The following is a 20,000-nucleotide window of genomic DNA, read 5'->3' as shown; positions in this document are numbered from 1 at the left end:
TGTGTATCTGCCTGTATAAGTGTATGCTATGTAGTGTGTGTGTATATCTTCGTGTGTGTGTATGCTATGTAATGTGTGTGTGTATCGTGTGTGTGTATCTTCGTGTGTAAGTGTATGTAGTGTGTATGCTATGTAGTGTGTGTGCATGTGTATGCTATGTAGTGTGTGTGCATCTGCATGTATAAGTGTATGCTATGTAGTGTGTGTGCATCTGCATGTATAAGTGTATGCTATGTAGTGTATGTGCATCTGCATGTATAAGTGTATACTATGTAGTGTATGTGTATCTGCATGTATAAGTGTATGCTATGTAGTGTGTGTGCATCTGCATGTATAAGTGTATGCTATGTAGTGTGTGTGCATCTGCATGTATAAGTGTATGCTATGTAGTGTGTGTGTGTCTGCATGTATAAGTGTATGCTATGTAGTGTGTGTGTGTGTATCTGCATGTATAAGTGTATGCTATGTAGTATGCTACTGTGCATTTTTGCGGACTTTAAAGGCTAGAATCTAGAATATTAATGGGGAATGCAGAGCGCAGTTTTAAAGAATTTATTATTAAATGTCCAATTAAGATAAAAATATTTAGCAATGTCTTTGCAAAGGCATATTAAATACATAGCTCACATAGCCATACCAGTGGTTTGAGCTTGTGTTTGATTTGCTGCCTGTGTATTAAAATATGACTTTATTTAGAATGTTATTTATATTAATTTGGTCTTATGATTTTTTTTAAGCACCGCCCAACTAATTTCAAATTTTATGCCCGGGGGTGGTGTCCCTCTTTTGAGACTGCAGTTCTGGTATATGATGAATACTTTACATTAGGAATATAATAATACAGTATTCTAAAATCCAGAATTACATTTCACATTTAAAGGACACAACAGTTAACTACACAGAGTATAGTAACAGAAATTTCATTAAATGTGCAAAGTGAAAAAAAAAATCTAGCATTTACCTTGCAGGGACAGGACTACACCCAAGACAAGCCAGATACCCCAGGATCCTGAGCGCCTTATTCTGCAGGGGGCAGTTGTGCTTAGGGTAGGGACTGATCCTCAACACAAAGCCAACTCCAAGCTCCCAAAACCAAGTCAGCAAAGAGCCAAAGGACATGAGCAGATTGTAGGATTCCCTTAGACTGGGCAGAGTGGGTGAAAATCAAGGGTGGGGGCAACCACTGGATATAGCAGGGTAGTTGCACCCCATAAGCTAAACACCATTGGCAGTTTGTATGTGGGTTAAAGGGGCCTACATGGCCACTGGTGTTTAGTTTATGGGGTGCAACTACCCTGCTCCAGCCAGTGGTTGCCCCCACCCTTGATTTTCACCCGCTCTGCCCAGTCTAAGGGAAGCCTACAATCTGTTCATGTGCTTTGGCTCTTTGTCAAACATCAGCTCTCCTTTTACTATAGTTTTCGGTAAGTCACATGTTAACAACAGATTTTATATGGGATCTCTGGTTTTGACCGCTAACGACCCTTTGTCACCAACATTCTTGCAGACACATCCTTAATATCATGCAACATCCAATCAGATCACACAATAGCAATGCAGTCGCTTAGTTTGCCACATACCTGAATCAAAGCAGGCTCTGGCCCTGCTGCAGCACTGTCATCCATATACTACTCGTTTTAGATCAGACAGTACCTATAAGCTGTCACCATGGTAACAACACACCACCCTCCTCCCGCTGCTCGGCATCTAGCACAGTCAGTCAGGGGTCTCGCAAGAGTTGCTAGTGCAGCTCAGCAAGAGCGGGCGGAGGATAACTTTGTTTTTAACTTCGGATTGGAAAATGTGGCAGTTATGGGAGCGCTCGTAGAAGTAAAGGAAGGCAGTGAATTATTATCAGTGGCTTTTGTATTTGAATCTTTGTGCAAAGGCAATACATTCTCAGGTCTCTGTAACCTTATGTCTGTCAATGGCTCCTCCTGCAGGCACCGCATTAAATGAAAGCCCATGCAGTCATTTAATGAGGGCAGAGGGTCTCGGTGCGGTGCCTGCAGGAGGAGCCTTTGACACACACAAGGTTACAGATACCTGAGAATGTATTGCATGGGTAGCCGTGTGCTGTGGTGGGGGGGGGGGAAGGCTGCATTCATATGCAATGTTCGCCACAATGACTGATCATCTCATTCAAAATTTAAAAAAAAAAATAGCACAGAGTAAAAAACAAAAACAAGCAACCATTTTAAAAAAATATGTTGCACTGTTGTCAGTCTGCCGCGGCACACCTGAGGATCTCTCAAGGCACACTGGTTGAAAATCACTGATTTAGAGCATTTCAAAAAAATGACAACTGGTCAAAATAACAAAACAACAAACAGAATTTATACTTATGGATAAATTTTTCGGGCTGATGAGTCCATCGCTTCATAACGTGGGAAATATTCCAGCCTATCAAGAGGAGGTCAAGAACCGTCATGGAGCTTTAGTCCCACTCCCTCGCCAGTTAACTTCTAACTGAGCAGAGGAGAGACAGGAAAAAATGGTAGGAAAGACAAAAAGCTGGGTGCAAATGAGAACTGTCACCCATATACAAAAATAGGGTGGGGGCTATGGACTTGCATCAGCCCGAAGGAGTTAAATTTATTGCTAAGTATAAATTGGGAAAATACACCTCTCTTAAAGCCCCTGTGTCCTGCTGCCCAACTGCACTGTGATCTTTGAGAGGCAGATCCTTTTCTCATCTGGCAGCCAAGACTTGGGACACCCTCCTGCTGCACCTCAGACAAGCTACCACCCTAACTAAGTTCAGAAAGGACCTCAAGACCTGGCTCTTCGACTGAACTGCATCCCTCAGCACCTTGAGACCCTTACGGGTAAATAGCCGTGCTTTACAAGAACCCAATGGATAAATAACTGATAACTGCACAAGGCAGTTACTGGCTCTCTTAAAGAGATAGTTCCATGTTTTAGAAAAATGCAAAAATAAGGTTTTTGAGGTAAAAAAATAGTAAAATAAGCTGCTCAGGAGTTGATGGCAGTTATGGCTGTTGGATTACCCACTGGGGTAATGGAAAGCACATAACAGAGGAAATCATTACCCCTGTTAAACTCGGTCTTCTTAAATCTTCTTGGAGTGAAGTTGCCTAGTTGTTCTGGGTCAGGTCTAAACCCACAAATCATATGAAAAAATAATATACTCTTGATAGTAGAGCACCTCTGAAATCCTCTCCCTTTCCAGTTTTGTTCTTGTCCTCTGAGGAGAGAGGTTGAAGTGGGAGGGACTAAAGCTCTGTGAGGTTTCTTGACCACCTCCTGATTGACTGGAATATATCCCACATGTTATTAAGCTATGGTCTTTCATCAGCTAAGAAGACCTCTAAAAATTAATATGAACTTTTTTTTAATATGAACTAATTTTTTTAATACAGTACTAATGTTTTAACTAACAAGAGTTCCGAAATCAATATTTGGTGGAATATCCCTGATTTTTTTTTTTTTTTTTTTTTTTTTAAATCACAACTTTCAAGAGTCTTGGCATGCTCTCCACCAGTCTTTCACATTTCTTTTGAGTGGCTTTATGCCACTCCTGGTATAAAAATTCAAGCAGTCTGGCTTTGTTTAATGGCTTGTGACAAGCCATCTTCCACCTGATCACATTTCAGAGGTTTTCAAAGGAGTTCAGGTCTGAGATTGGGCTGGCCATGATTAGGGTTGCCAGGTGTCCGCTCTAAAAATACTCTACACCCACTATATAAATGAGGGGGGGGGGTGATGTGGGAGATGAATCACACATTTTAGTTAGTTAGTGTGTGTGTATGTATATGTGTATGTATATGTATATGTGTATGTATATATTATATTATATTATATTATATTATATTATATTATAAAATTATATTATATTATAAAATTATATTATATTATAAAATTATATTATATTATAAAATTATATTATATTATAAAATTATATTATATATTATATATTATATTTTATATTATATATTATATTATATATTATATTATATTATATTATATATTATATTATATTATATATTATATTATATATTATATTATATTATATTTTATATTATATTATATTATTATCCCCGCTTGCTTTTCCACAGAAATTCTTAATATACAATGTTACCAATGCACAAGAGAATTGTGGGTAAGATATGCAAATTAGATATGCAAATTCTCAGTTTTTTTGCTTCAAAAATACTGTTTTGACACAGCGATCCTTTTAACAGGATTATGACAGCAAACCAGAAATCACTCACTAGACAAGCCTGTTTTGTTGTTTTTGGAACTCATCAGTAGGAGATAGATTTCTGGTTGCTGCATTGGTAAAGCTATTTTCATGGTTAAACCAAAATTCATTAAAATTATGGGTAGTAGTTTTTTTATCTCCCCCCATAATTTTAATGAATTTTGGTTTAACCATGAAAATAGCTTTACCAATGCAGCAACCAGAAATCTATCTCCTACTGATGAGTTCCAAAAAGAACAAAACAGGCTTGTCTAGCGAGTGATTTCTGCTTTGCTGTCATAATCCTGTTAAAAGGATCACTGTGTCAAAACAGTATTTTTGAAGCAAAAAAACTGAGAATTTGCATATCTTACCCACAATTCTCTTGTACATTGGTAACATTGTATATTAAGAATTTCTGGGGAAAAGCAAGCGGGGATACTTGCCTATATGTGCTAATTTCCTATGCAAATATTTACATTGATTTATTGATTTAATTTTGAGACATGGAGGATTTTAATTTCAGTTTTATCTCCCCCCATAATTTTAATGAATGTTATATATATATATATATGTTATATCTTTTCATGTGACAACACTGAAGAAATTACACTTTGCTACAACGTAAAGTAGTAAGTGCATAGCCTGTATAAAAGTGTAAATTTGCTGTCCCCTCAAAATAACTCGACACACAGCCATTAATGTCTAAACGGGTGGCAGAAAAAGTGAGTACACAGGCTGACCTCTGCAATGCTGGCAGCACTCGTACGTCTATTTCCCAAAGGCAACCTCTGGATATGACGCTGAGCATATGCACTCAACTTCTTTGGTCAACCATGGCGAGGCTTGTTCTGAGTGGAACCTGTCCTGTGAAACCTCTGTATGATCTTGCCCACCGTGCTGCAGCTCAGTTTCAGGGTCTTGGCAATCTTCTTATAGCCTTGGCCATCTTTATGTAGAACAACAATTCTTTTTTTCAGATCCTCAGTTCTTTGCATGAGGTGCCATGTTGTACTTCCAGTGACCAGTATGCGAGAGTGTGAGAGCGATGACACCAAATTTAACACACCTGCTCCCAATTCACACCTGAGGTCTTGTAACACTAACAGGTCACATGACACTGGGGAGGGAAAATGGCTAATTGGGCCCAATTTGGATATTTCCACTTAGGGGTGTACTCACTTTTGTTGCCAAGGGTCTAAACATTAATGGCTGTGTGTTGAGTTATTTTGAGGGGACAGAAAATTTACACTGTTATACAGGCTGTACACTCACTACTTTACATTGTAGCAAAGTGTCATTTCTTCAGTGTTGTCACATGAAAAGATATAATAAAATATTTACAAAAATGTGAGGGGTGTACTCACTTTTGTGAGAGTATGTATATATATGTGTGTTTGTGTATGTGTGTGTATGTATGTATATATATAGAAAGACTTCTTCTTTGTTGTCTATTCTGGGAAGCGTAAGGGGCAGAAGGCCTTGTTCATTTCCTTATCTTTTTGGTTGAGGAGCATTATTCGCTTATCGTATGAAACAGCGGGACATAAGCTTCCTTCAATCAAGGCTCATTCAACTAGAGCAGTGGCTTCCTCCTTGGGCCTTCAAAAATGATTTAAGAGTTTGACGTTTTTGCTTTGGCTGAAGCATCTTTCGGGAGAGAGGTTTTACAGGCTGTGGTGCCCTCAGATTAGGGTCCGCATCTCTTTCTTCTTCTTTTTTTTTTTTTTTTTTTTTTTACCCTCCCGTTTCATTCAGTGCTGTCTAGAGCTTGGGTATGTTTCCCACAAGTAAGGAATGAAGCCGTGGACTCTCCTCCTATTAAGAAGGAAAACATAAAATATGCTTACCAGATGATTTCCTTTCCCTTCTTATAGGGTTGCACCGATACCATTTTTTTAACACTGAGTACAAGTACCGATACTAGTTTTCAAATACTTGCCGATACCAATTACCGATACTTTTTTTTTTTAATGTCATGTGACAGTTTACCAAGCACAATACAGACTAACTATTTAAGATTCCTTCTTTATAATTATGAAGTTCACAGAACATGGTTATAAATAAAAATATTACAATAAAATATATTAACAACAATAAATAACAAATATAAAATTACAACCAACCAAAAGTGCAATACAGTAAAAAATAGAACAGTGCACTGTTTAATCGTGGGGAACAACACTATGGGCTAGATTATATTTGATTGGCAAGCTTTACCAATGATCTCATTACATGTCCTATTCCATTAAAGTCTATGGAATTGGAAATGTGAACAGAACACTGGTAAAGCTTAACAATCATATGTAATCTAAATCTAGTACTATAGTTGCAGGATGAGTGTTCATTGGAATTAACTTAATTTATCCTATGAGTACTCTTCCTGCAATTATATAATCTAAGGGTATGGATGTTCCTCAGAGTACAGTATGTTTTGAACATCATTGTGCAAGATGAGAACTAGCAGTAAAAAAGGCAATCAAGCAATAAGAATAGTTTTTCAAAACTTAGTGGAAAGTTATTTTTAAGGAACAGAACAGAAGCATCTCTGCATGTTCAGCTATTAGTCTGTTTTTGCTATCAGTAAGGAGGTTCGACTTTGAATTGAACAGTCTTTCACTTTCCACACTACTGCATGGGGCAAAAAGATATTTTTGGGCCATTTTAACCAGTGCTAGAAATCTCAGTTTATTAAAGGGCCACTGTAAGTAAATATTTTCTATGCCTGTTACTAACTAACTACCCCAAATACGCTTTTTATCAATAGCATTTCATTAACATATCTCTACCGTATATCAGAAATCTTGTCTGCAAATTTGTTTTCCAAACCCACTCCGTGGGTATCCTTTGCTCTGTACCAATCCGTTTGCAATACCTAGGTTTCAAAATGGCGCTTTAAACACAAAGTTATTGGTTTAAGTATTTTGAACATGCAGTGCTGAAAATAGTGGGCAGGATAACGTGACATCATCGGCGAATAAAAGATATATAACTTTTAGAACGTTATGAAACTTCGTTTTGGAGAAAATATAGGTCAGTAGGTTTTAATTAATGTTTATTAACTTTAATATGTTAGTTGTTTAGCTTAAAAATTATAACAGAAAGTAATCCTTTAACTGCCCAGTACTTCAGGGATTTGTCAGAACGAGGTACAGTGATCTCTCCTACAATAATACAAATAACAACAATTTGTATTGGCAGAACAATAGTAAACAATTTTTAGTTTAGTCTCCACTCCAGCTTAAAATTAAATGGGAACATTCAGTTTGAAAAATCATCACAAGATAGCATATAGGTAGGAAGTGGAGGTATTGGTTTAAGTATTTGTGCATTTACACGAGTACAAGTACTCAAGCAAATACTTGGTATCGGTATCGGTGCAACCCTACCTTCTTAGATTCTTGCACCTGGGCCCTGTGGTTTCTAGTTATGCCTCTGAAGAGGACACTAACAGGGGAGGGGGGCACACTCTGGTGCTTAACCCAGTGTGGGAAGTGTTAGAATTTAGGCATGAGGATTTGTATTTCCCAAGTGCCCTGCATAACGGGAACATAAAATATAGCAGGAGTTATTTCAAAGCAGTGTCCGTTTTTTATAAAACAAAATTCCGTACAGCTGGTTGAAAAACCGGACTGTCCGGTCAGATACTGGACACCTGGCAACCCTAGCCATGATAGGGTCTTGATCTGGTAATCCTCCATCCACACCTTGATTGACCTGGCCGTGTGGCATAAAGCATTATCCTGTTGAAGGAAAAAAAAAACAATCCTCAGAGTTGTCAGCGCAGAAGGAAGCAAGTTTCCCTTACAGGGTAACCTTTTATGTTGCTTGATTCATACATCCTTCACAAAGATAAATCTACTCAACCTTGCTGCAGCATCCCCAGATCATCACCAATCATCCACCAAATTTCTCAGTGGATGCAAGATACTGTGACTTGTAGGCCTCTCCCGGTCTGCATCTAACCATTAGACGACCAGGTGATGGGCAAAGCTGAAAATTGGACTTATCATATCCCTTTTAAGAAACAGCCAGTTTGAGGCAGTGATTTAATAAGGGCACCAGCTAATCTAGGAGGATATGAAACCCAAAATGTTTCTTTTGTGGTTCAGAGCTTACAATTTTAAAATAATAATTAAAAAAAAAAAAAAGTTTACTTTTTATTATCAAATTTTGCTTCTTTCCTATGATATTCTTTGTTAAAGAGATACCTATGCAGCCATCTGGAGCACAACATAGCAGGATATAGTGCTGTCATCTAGTTCTCTTTTGTCATCTAGTGCTCCAGAAATGGGACGGCTCCCAAGCTTATGTTCCTGTTTTTCAACAAGGTACAACAAAGAAAAATTGATAATAGAAGTAAATTAGAAAGTTGTAAAAAAAAAAACAAAAAAAAAACTTCATGCTCTGTATCTGAATCCTGAAAGAAAAAAAATTGGGTTTCATATCCCTTTTAATAATCTTGTAGAAAGATTTATTGTAACATAATAAAAGACTATGGATATAATGGAACATAGGCACATTAGTCAGTAGATCAATTATTTACAAAAATAGACGTGAATTTAATAAAGCGCAGTGTGGCCGTCAATATATGATGCATGGGTGGAAAAATATCACCATACTAGTCCACTCAATATTAAAGGGAAAAATCTAAATTAGATGACCTGATTATCTATTGCTTAACATGCCTTTCTAATCCTGCATGTTTTTAGTACTTATTAAATTCTTTATTTCTCTTGTAAGGTGTATCCAGTCCATGGATCATCCATTGCTTGTGGGATATTTTCCTTCCCAACAGGAAGCTGCAAGAGGATCACCCACAGCAGAGCTGTCTATATAGCTCCTCCCCTAACTGCCATATCCAGTCATTCTCTTGCAACTCTCGACAAGCATGGAAGTAGTAAGAGAGAAGTGGTGAAACGTAGTTGGTTTTTTTTTTTTCTTCAATCAAAAGTTTATTATTTTTAAATGGTACCGGAGTTGTACTATTTTTGTCCCAGGCAGAAATAGAAGAATCTGCCTGTGATCTCTAATGATCTTAGCAGGTTGTAACTAAGATCCATTGCTGTTCTCACACATAACTGAAGAGAGAGGTAACTTCAGCTGGTGGGGAATGGCATGCAGGTTATCCTGCTATGAGGTATGTGCAGTTAAATTTTTTTTTTTAGAGATGTAAATGCTAGAAAATGCTGCTGATACCAGATTTATGTAAGGTAAGCCTGATTACAGTGATTTAACAGCGACTGGTATCATGCTTACTGTCAGAGGTAATACTCTTTATAAATTTTCAATTCCTATTATATAAAACGTTTGCTGGAAGTGTTTAAACGTTTTTATATATGTCTTGGTGATAAAACTTTATTGGGGCCTAGTTTTTTTTTCCACATGACTGGCTTAAATTTGCCTAGAAACAGTTTTCTTAGGCTCTCCACTGTTTAGACATGAGTGGGAGGGGCCTAATTTAGCGCTTAATTGCGCATTAACTTACAGACTGAGACATCCAGCTTTCCTGAAGGAGTCCCCTGAATGCTATAGGACCTCTCTGAAGGGTTTTTAGGCTTTCCAAAGTTGTTTGTTTGGCAAGGTAGGGCCACAGCAGAGCTGTGGCAGTTTGTGTGACCGTTCAAAAAACGGATAAAAAAAACGATAGACATTTTTTTTTACAAAGGGGTTAATCATCCATTTGCAAGTGGGTACAATGCTCTGTTAGCTTATTATACACACTGTAAAAATTTGTTTGATTTACTGCTTTTTTTCACTGTTTTTCAAATTCTGACCTTTTTTATTTTTCTTAAAGGCACATTTTTTTTTTTTTTTTTTTTTGTTAACTTGCTTTAAAGTGTTTTCCAAGCTTGCTGGTCTCATTGCTAGTCTGTTTAAACATGTCTGACATAGAGGAAACTCCTTGTTCATTATGTTTAGAAGCCATGGTGGAACCCCCTCTTAGAATGTGTACCAAATGTTCTGATTTCACTTTAAGTAATAAAGACCATATTCTGTCTTTAAAAAATTTATCACCAGAGGAATCTGACGAGGGGGAAGTTATGCCGACTAACTCGCCCCACGTGTCAGACCCTTTGACTCTCGCTCAAGAGACTCACGCTCAAATGGCGCCAAGTACATCTAGTGCGCCCATGGCGTTTACTTTACAAGACATGGCGGCAGTCATGGATAATACACTGTCAGCGGTATTATCCAGACTACCTGGGTTACGAGGAAAGCGAGACAGCTCTTGGGTTAGAAGAAAAACAGAGCATACTGACGCTTTAGTAGCTATGTCTGATACTCCCTCACAATATGCAGAAGCTGAGGAAGGAGAGCTTCTTTCTGTGGGTGATGTTTCTGACTCAGGGAAGAGGATTCAACCTGATTCTGATATGTTAACATTTAAATTTAAGCTTGAACACCTCTAATGCAAAACAAGAGGGAACTTTTTCCCAGTCCAAGCCGGTCTGGAGACCTAACCAGACTTGGAACAAAGGTAAGCAGGCCAAAAAACCTGCAGCTGCCTCTAAGACAGCATGAAGGATCGGCCCTCTATCCAGTAACGGATCTAGTAGGGGGCAGACTTTCGCTCTTCGCCCAGGCTTGGGCAAGAGATGTCCAGGATCCCTGGGTGTTGGAAATTGTATCCCAGGGATATCTTCAGAGCTTCTCCTCCAAAAGGGAGATTTCACCTTTCACAATTATCTGCAAACCAGATAAAGAGAGAGGCATTCTTACACTGTGTTCAAGACCTCCTAGTTATGGGAGTGATCCATCCAGTTCCAAGAGAGGAACAGGGACAGGGAATTTACTCAAATCTGTTTGTGGTTCCCAAAAGAGGGAACCTTCAGACCAATTTTAGATCTCAAGATCTTAAACAAATTCCTCAGAGTCCCATCATTCAAGATGGAGACTATTCGTACCATCCTACCTATGATCCAGGAGGGTCAATACATGACTACAGTGGATTTAAAGGATACTTATCTTCACATTCCGATACACAAAGATCATCGGTTTCTCAGGTTTGCCTTCCTAGACAGGCATTACCAGTTTGTAGCTCTTCCCTTTGGGTTAGCTACAGCCCCAAGAATCTTTACGAAGGTTCTTGGGTCACTTCTGGTGGTCCTAAGACCGCTGGGCATAGCAGTGGCCCCTTATTTAGACGACATTTTGATACAGGCGTCAAATTTCCAAATTGCCAAGTCTCATACGGACATAGTTCTGGCATTTCTGAGGTCGCATGGGTGGAAGGTGAACAAAGAAAAGAGTTCTCTATCCCCTCTCACAAGAGTCTCCTTTCTGGGAACTCTAATAGATTCTGTAGAAATGAGGATTTACCTGACAGAGTCCAGGTTATCAAAACTTCTAAATTCCTGCCGTGTTCTTTATTCCACTTCTCGCCCTTCGGTGGCTCAGTGTATGGAAGTAATCGGCTTAATGGTAGCGGCAATGGACATAGTGCCGTTTGCACGCCTACATCTCAGACCGCTGCAACTCTGCATGCTCAGTCAGTGGAATGGGGATTACACAGATTTGTCCCCTCTACTAAATCTGGATCAAGAAACCAGGGATTCTCTTCTCTGGTGGCTATCTCGGGTCCATCTGTCCAAAGGTATGACCTTTCGCAGGCCAGATTGGACAATTGTAACGACAGATGCCAGCCTTCTAGGCTGGGGGGCAGTCTGGAACTCCCTGAAGGCTCAGGGATCGTGGACTCGGGAGGAGACTCTCCTTCCAATAAACATTCTGGAACTAAGAGCGATATTCAATGCTCTTCAGGCTTGGCCTCAGCTAGCGACAATGAGGTTCATCAGATTTCAGTCGGACAACATCACGACTGTGGCTTACATCAACCATCAAGGGGGAACAAGGAGTTCCCTAGTGATGTTAGAAGTCTCAAAGATAACTCGCTGGGCAGAGATTCACTCTTGCCACCTATCAGCTATCCATATCCCAGGTGTAGAGAACTGGGAGGCGGATTTTCTAAGTCGTCAGACTTTTCATCCGGGGGAGTGGGAACTTCATCCGGAGGTGTTCGCACAATTGATTCATCGTTGGGGCAAACCAGAACTGGATCTCATGGCGTCTCGCCAGAACGCCAAGCTTCCTTGTTACGGATCCAGGTCCAGGGATCCCAAGGCGAAGCTGATAGATGCTCTAGCAGCACCTTGGTCTTTCAACCTGGCTTATGTGTTTCCACCGTTTCCTCTGCTCCCTCGGCTGATTGCAAAAATCAAGCAGGAGAGAGCATCGGTGATCCTGATAGCGCCTGCGTGGCCACGCAGGACTTGGTATGCAGATCTGGTAGACATGTCATCCTTTCCACCATGGACTCTGCCGCTGAGACAGGACCTCCTACTTCAGGGTCCTTTCAACCATCCAAATCTAATTTCTCTGAGACTGACTGCCTGGAGATTGAACGCTTGATTTTATCAAAGCGTGGCTTCTCAGAGTCAGTCATTGATACCTTAATTCAGGCTCGAAAGCCTGTCACCAGGAAAATCTATCATAAGATATGGCGTAAATATCTTTATTGGTATAAATCCAAGGGTTACTCGTGGAGTAAAGTTAGGATTCCCAGGATATTGTCTTTTCTCCAAGAAGGATTGGAAAAAGGATTGTCAGCTAGTTCCTTAAAGGGACAGATTTCTGCTCTGTCTATTCTTTTGCACAAGCGTCTGGCGGATGTTCCAGACGTTCAGGCATTTTGTCAGGCTTTAGTTAGAATCAAGCTTGTATTTAAACCTGTTGCTCCGCCATGGAGTTTAAATTTGGTTCTTAAGGTTCTTCAAGGAGTTCCGTTTGAACCTCTTCATTCCATAGATATCAAGCTTTTATCTTGGAAGGTTCTATTTTTGGTAGCTATTTCCTCGGCTCGTAGAGTCTGAGTTATCTGCCTTACAATGTGATTCCTCTTATCTGATCTTCCATGCAGATAAGGTAGTTTTGCGTACCAAACCTGGGTTTTTACCTAAGGAGGTATCTAATAAGAATATCAATCAGGAGATTGTTGTTCCGTCATTGTGTCCTAATCCTTCTTCAAAGAAGGAACGTCTATTACACAATCTTGACGTGGTTCGTGCTTTAAAGTATTATTTACAAGCTACTAAAGATTTTCGTCAAACATCTGCTTTGTTTGTTGTTTACTCTGGACAGAGGAAAGGCCAAAAGGCTTCGGCAACTTCTCTTTCACTTTGGCTAAAAAGTATAATACGCTTAGCTTATGAGTCTGCTGGCCAGCAGCCTCCTGAGAGGATTACAGCTCATTCTACTAGAGCTGTGGCTTCCACATGGGCCTTTAAAAATGAGGCTTCTGTTGAACAGATTTGCAAGATGGCGACTTGGTCTTCGCTTCATACTTTTTCAAAATTCTATAAATTTGATACTTTTGCTTCTTCGGGGGCTATTTTTGGGAGACAGGTTTTACAGGCAGTGGTACCTTCCTTTGGTATTGGTACTTTAGCTTTGGTATTGGTATCCCACAAGTAATGGTTGATCCGTGGACTGGATACACCTTACAAGAGAAAACATAATTTATGCTTACCTGATAAATTTATTTCTCTTGTGGTGTATCCAGTCCACGGCCCGCCCTGTCATTTTAAGGCAGGTATTTTTTAACTTTAAACTACAGTCACCACTGCACCCTATGGTTTCTCCTTTCTCTTGCTTGTCTTCGGTCGAATGACTGGATATGGCAGTTAGGGGAGGAGCTATATAGACAGCTCTGCTGTGGGTGATCCTCTTGCAGCTTCCTGTTGGGAAGGAGAATATTCCACAAGTAATGGATGATCCGTGGACTGGATACACCACAAGAGAAATAAATTTATCAGGTAAGCATAAATTATGTTTTTATACCTACTTTGAAAGTCTTTTCTGTTCCTATCACTTTGTTGCTTTTATTGAAAACCATTTCATCCCTCTAGGTGAGGACCGGCCTCCAATAGCCAGGGCTGGTCCAGATGTGAAAGTGCAGCCCAAGAAAGAGGTTATCTTGAGCGGGATTGATAGCTGGGACAAGGAGGGGATTAACCACTATGAATGGCATTTGCTGAATGGGGATCCCTCTGTAGTTATGGTAAGTGTTGTGTTTTTTATAATTCTTTCTGCTTAAGTATGAATATCGTAGATTTAGTGAGGACAATAAAATTGTTTAAAAACCTCTGCATCATTTCAGTGGAATAATCGGTTTTAAAAAGCAGAAAGCAAATGTTTTTTTATAATAGTACTACATTTAAACTAGGATGCCAGAAGTGTGTATGTATGTATGTATGTATGTATGTATGTATGTGTGTATATATATATATATAAATATATTCACACACACACTATCTCACAAAAGTGAGCACACTCCTCACATTTTTGTAAATATTTTATTATATCTTTTCATGTGACAACTCACAAAAGTGAAATGTCCAAATTGGGCCCAATTAGCCATTTTCCCTCCTCTGTGTCATGTGCCTCAATAGTGTTACAAGGTCTCAGGTGTGTTAAATTTGGAGTTATCGCTCTCACACTCTCTAACTGGTCACTGGAAGTTCAACATGGCAAAGAACTCTCTGAGGATCTGAAAAAAAGAATTGTTGCTCTACATAAAGATGGCCTAGGCTATAAGAAGATTGCCAAGACCCTGAAACTGAGCTGCAGCATGGTGGGCAAGACCATACAGCGGTTTCACAGGACAGGTTCCACTCAGAACATGCCTCGCCATGGTTGACCAAAGAAGTTGAGTGCACGTGCTCAGCTTCATATCCAGAGGTTGTCTTTCAGGAAATAAACATGAGTGCTGCCAACATTGCTGCAGAGGTTGGTGGGGTGGGGGGTCAGCCTGTCAGCGCTCAGAAGGAAGCCTTTTCTAAAGATGATGCACAAGAAAACTCGCAAACAGTTTGCTGAAGACAAGCAGACTAAGGACATGGATTACTGGAACCATGTCCTGTTGTCCAATGAGCCCAAGATAAAATTATTTGGTTCAGATGGTGTCAAGCGTGTGTGGTGACAACCAGGTGAGGAGTACAAAGACAAGTGTGTCTTGCCTACAGTCAAGCATGATGCTGGAAGTGTCATGGTCTGGGCCTGCTTGAGTGTTGCCGGCACTGTGAAGCTACAGTTCATTGAGGAAACCATGAATGCCAACATGTACTGTGACATACTGAAGCAGAGCATGATCCCCTCACTTTGGAGACTGGGCCACAGGGCAGTATTCCAACAGAACATCCCTACCCCCCCCCCCCCCCCCAAGACAACCACTGTCTTGCTAAGGAAGCTGAGGGTAAAGGTGATGGACTGTCCAAGCATGTCTCCAGGCCTAACCCCTATTGAGCATCTGTAGGGCATCCTCAAACGGAAGGTGGGGGAGCGCTCTGTGATGTCGTCATGGAGGAGTGGAAGAGGACTCTAGTGGCAACCTGTGATTGGCCTTGAAGTGGTAAAATTGTATTCACTACAATCGGCAAAAGAGCGAGTGGGAGATGTTTTGGCACTTGAAACTGTTTTTTCTACTGATCACTCCACTTTTACCTTAAGTAAACTGTTTGATAAGATGGAGTCCCTTCTTGTTAAATAAATGAGGCTGAAGTGGGATATCTGGACTTTACAGAAATACATTAAAGGTGGAATGATCCCAAGAGGACTCGGTTAATAAATTTCCTACATTTATAGTAGAAGACACTGAATTCATAAGAGTTTGGAACTGTGTAGTTTCTGATTCTTCACTGAAATTAATGGGAATGTTAATAGAATTTAAATCTAAGTTGTTATCCTCTGTATCCCTAGAAATAGATGCCTTACAAGTAGAGCTAAATTCCCGGTGTAAAGAAATACAATTTTCCAAATTTGATGAAATACTACAGGAATCTTTAGCTGAAGCTAAGAGTCTCATTATGGAGATAAAACATGATAAATATATTAGAGATTCCTCTGATTATGATTCAAATAAAATTTATATTTGGAATAAAAAACAAAGGTCTAATTATAGGAAAGAAAACGATCAAAAAAGTTTACTAAGCACAATAACTCAGGAAAGAAAAATACAAACTACAAAAATTCTAACAATTCCAAAAAAGTTACCTTTAATGAGAGTGAAGTAGAATCATCAGGTGAATATTCTACTTCTGGGGATGAATTAGAACGTAGGACAGAAGGGCAAAATGCATCTGCTATGTCATATTCCATCAATGAAGGCACAGTGTCTAAATACCAGTTGGAAGAACCAGATAGGCAAAGAGGGGCTGACAATTTAAGTAGGACTGACAACTCGGACATTGCACAGGTTTTTCCCAAGCCCCCAAAAGGATTCGAAGTGGGGGGGGGGGGGAAAGAAGTAAGAGACAAGGGAAGGAATTAGTACTTCCTCCCCGGAGAGGGAGGTCGAAAACCATATACAACTAAATTCTGTGATCAATCTGTCTACACATCCACTAAATGACATAGAAAAGACGGTCTTGAGCTATGTATTAAATTTTGTACCAACAGAAAACTTCAACCATTGGTGGATGTGAACAGATTGATCAGAAATCTCACCCTTAAAAAGTACTTCAACAAACCTAGTGAGGGAGAGCATACACAGATTTCAGCGAGCAATGAGTCAAGAGTGAATGAAAATCCACTATCTTTTCAGAAAGTTTGGGACTTAGAGGCACTGGAGACGCTATATATTGAAGGGACATTGGAACTAGATTTTGCTGACCTTCCGAATAAGGGTCCCAGTTTCTCCAGAGTCTCCAACTTCTATCCTATTCAAACAAGAGGTAATATTTTGGAGAAGTTCCAAAAGAGAATAGAACATGATCTCAATAAATTAGCATACATCACCAAGAGAGGCAAACAGAATTTCAGCAAACTAGAACAGACCACCCTTTCAGGTCTCAAAGACAACAAACAGCTGGTCATTAGGACAGCTGATAAGGGAGGGTCCACTGTGGTAATGGATAGTTGTTGTTGTTTTTTATCCAAGAAGCCTTACGTCAGCTGACTGACCCTGCCCAGTATCAGATACTGAGTTTTGATCCCTCCTCACGTTTCAAACAAGAATTAAAACATCTAATAGATGAGGGCTGTGAAGCAGGATATGTTGATCAACAAACTAGTCAGTTTCTTATGGTTAAAAATCCAGTAACACCAATTTTTAATTTTTTTGCCCAAGGTTCACAAGTCCCTTGTCAATGTCAAGGGTCGCCCCATTATTAGTGGTATTGGGTCAATGTTTGAACCGCTCTCCCAGTGGCTGGATGAAATTTTACAGCCCCTGGTTAAGGGGCTAGCAAGCCACTTAAGTGACACAAAACAACTCCTTTTGGAGTTAGAAACACTTCCCTGGCAGGAGAATTATGGGTGGTTAACTATTGATGTCACCTCCCTTTATTCATCCATTCCCCATGATAGGGGACTAGAGGCACTAAGTTTTTGCCTACAGAGATTTACTAACTTTGAGCAAAATTTCAGTACTTACATCTTACGAGTGACTCAGTTTTTGTTAACACATATCTTTTTTGTATTTGAAGGTGCTGATTACCTCCAAAGATGTGGGACAGCTATAGGGGCTAAATTTGCCCCCTCCTATGCCAACCTATTTATGGGTTGGTGGGAGCTGTCCCACATCTTTGGATGTGATGAGCACTGGAAAGACAGAATTGTTTACTACAGGAGATATATAGACAACCTTTTGGTCGTATGGAATGGCACAGAGGCCGAAGCAAATAGCTTTGTACAAATCCTAAATGAAAACCGGATACGGATCAAATTCACTAGTGAATTTGGTGGCAGGCAAGTGAATTTCCTTGATGTTACTTTGATGGGCACTAAGGAAGGGAATGTAATTACCAAGGTTTTAAGGAAACCTATTGCTGGAAATACTCTCCTCCATGCCCGAAGTAACCACCCCAAAAGGGTTTTCAAATCAGTCCTAAAAGGACCATTTATAAGGTTAAGGAGGAATTGGATGTTGAATTTGAAGAACAACTTTTGGAGCTGGAGGAGAGATTTTGTAAAAGGGGTTATAAAAGAAGTGAATTAAGGACCTTGAGATTGAGTGTATCAGCCATGGATAGAAATAATTTTCTAAAACCTAAAGAGAGAGATCTCAATACATTTGAAGTGGTATCATTTATAACCCAGTACAGTAATCAATATCATCAGGTCTGTAATATTATTAGAAAACATTTTCAGATGCTTAAAGCTGATGATGATTTGGTTGAAGTGGTAGGAAAGGGATGCAGGTATGCCTTTAAGAAAGGAGTTAGCCTGAGTAATATTCTTGCGCCAATACAACTTAGGCCAGATAGGTCTTCAGGGTCATCATGGTTGAGGTTTAAAGGCCTCTATAGATGTTACTATCCTCAATGCATAGGGCTCGATTTATCAAAGCCCTACGGCTGCAAGTTCTCAAAAGAACTTGCTTGCCGTAATTTATCAAGCAGCGGTCACCAGACTGCCGCTTCCTTAACCTCTTCGCCACCTCTAAGGTGGCGAAATTCAATCTCCTCGGTCTAGTCTGACCAAGGAGATTGACAGCTCCTGCCCGCACGTGATTGGCTGTGCGCGGGCAGGGGGCGGGATTGCATGCGAGCCTAAAATGGCACGCGTGTACAATAGCAAATACCTGCGGGTAATTTTGCCCCGCCACAGGCGAGCTGAGGCGTACAGGGGCGCGTATACGTGCCCCTGTCCGCCTCAGCTTTAATAAATCTAGCCCATAGCGTGTGAACATATGCAGCCAGGAGAAGGTTTTTCCAGTGATGTCACAGGTGAAAGATTCAAACATTTTTCATGTTTGAATTGCAGAACTACCTATGTAGTTTATCTGTTAACATGTACGGAATGTGGGATTCAATATACTGGACTCACAACAAGGGAGACAAGGGACAGAATAAGAGAGCATATCACACAAATATTAAAGCAGGCACTTTGACTACCCCTCTAGTACAACACTTTAGACAAGTTCATAATAGAAGTACACACTCTTTGAGATGGACCATTATAGAATTGGTAAACTGTAATAAGAGAGGGGGTAATAGAGAAAAGTTACTGACAAAGAGAGAGGTGTATTGGATTCACAGACTTAGGACTAGGATACCAGAAGGTCTAAACTCTGAGTATGACCTGATACATTTCTGGGAGTAGCCTGGAGTCTGTGAATTCAGGGATACATCTAATTTTGTAATTTTGTATTTTTAATTCTGTATTTTTCATAACATGCATATAGGATTTAATACATACAACTTTCTTTGATCCATCTGCTTTGAATATATTAGAAACCTAAGCATTTTTAAATATGTTATTTAGATCAATTTAGTTATCTACAGTAATTTCCTGTTCCCTTTTTTGGTATAGCCATTTTATATATTAGCATTAAATGACTAGGGTATCAGTTTAGTTTAATTTATTTATTAAATCATAATGCTGTTTGCTAACTTGGGTAAATATTATCCTGATTTCTCGCATATGAGCTGATTTAAGTATGTGTTTAACATTTTACTTTTCTTTCTCAATTGTAAATATGATGAATTTATCTAGTTGCGATTTTAGACATTGTAACCAATTGAATAAGTGGGTGTGTATAGAGCTCCACTCCAAGTGAAAAGTTTTTTATCCAATCACTATACTTTATTGGGCATATAAGGCTTATGGGTACTTTTGACTGTAGCTACGATTACGGCTAGTGAAGCCGAAACGCATCAGCGGACAGTCCCTGGAGTGGGCTCTAACCTCTCAATGGGCCAATTGACAGTGTATTGCCTTTTTTATACACTATCTGGTTTTTAGAATTCCTTAATAAAGTTTTTCCTTTTAATTCAGCCGAGTCTCCAAGTGCACC

The 20,000-nt window shown here is 39.7% G+C and overlaps 1 protein-coding gene across 1 annotated transcript in view; it reads left to right on the top strand.

Annotated features, from left to right (window-relative positions):
* SPINT1 (serine peptidase inhibitor, Kunitz type 1) overlaps nt 1-20,000 on the top strand; it is a 137,108-nt gene that overhangs the window by 52,453 nt on the left and 64,655 nt on the right. The window contains exon 2 of the mRNA XM_053697880.1: nt 14,113-14,264. Coding sequence (XP_053553855.1) covers nt 14,113-14,264 — 152 coding nt within the window. The remainder of the gene's footprint in view (nt 1-14,112; nt 14,265-20,000) is intronic.

This window comes from Bombina bombina, chromosome 1 (assembly GCF_027579735.1).
Source record: "Bombina bombina isolate aBomBom1 chromosome 1, aBomBom1.pri, whole genome shotgun sequence".
In the NCBI taxonomy this organism is placed as follows: Eukaryota; Metazoa; Chordata; class Amphibia; order Anura; family Bombinatoridae; genus Bombina; species Bombina bombina.
The sequence above is the reverse complement of the archived record's forward strand: the minus strand, read 5'-3'. Positions and strand labels throughout refer to the sequence as shown.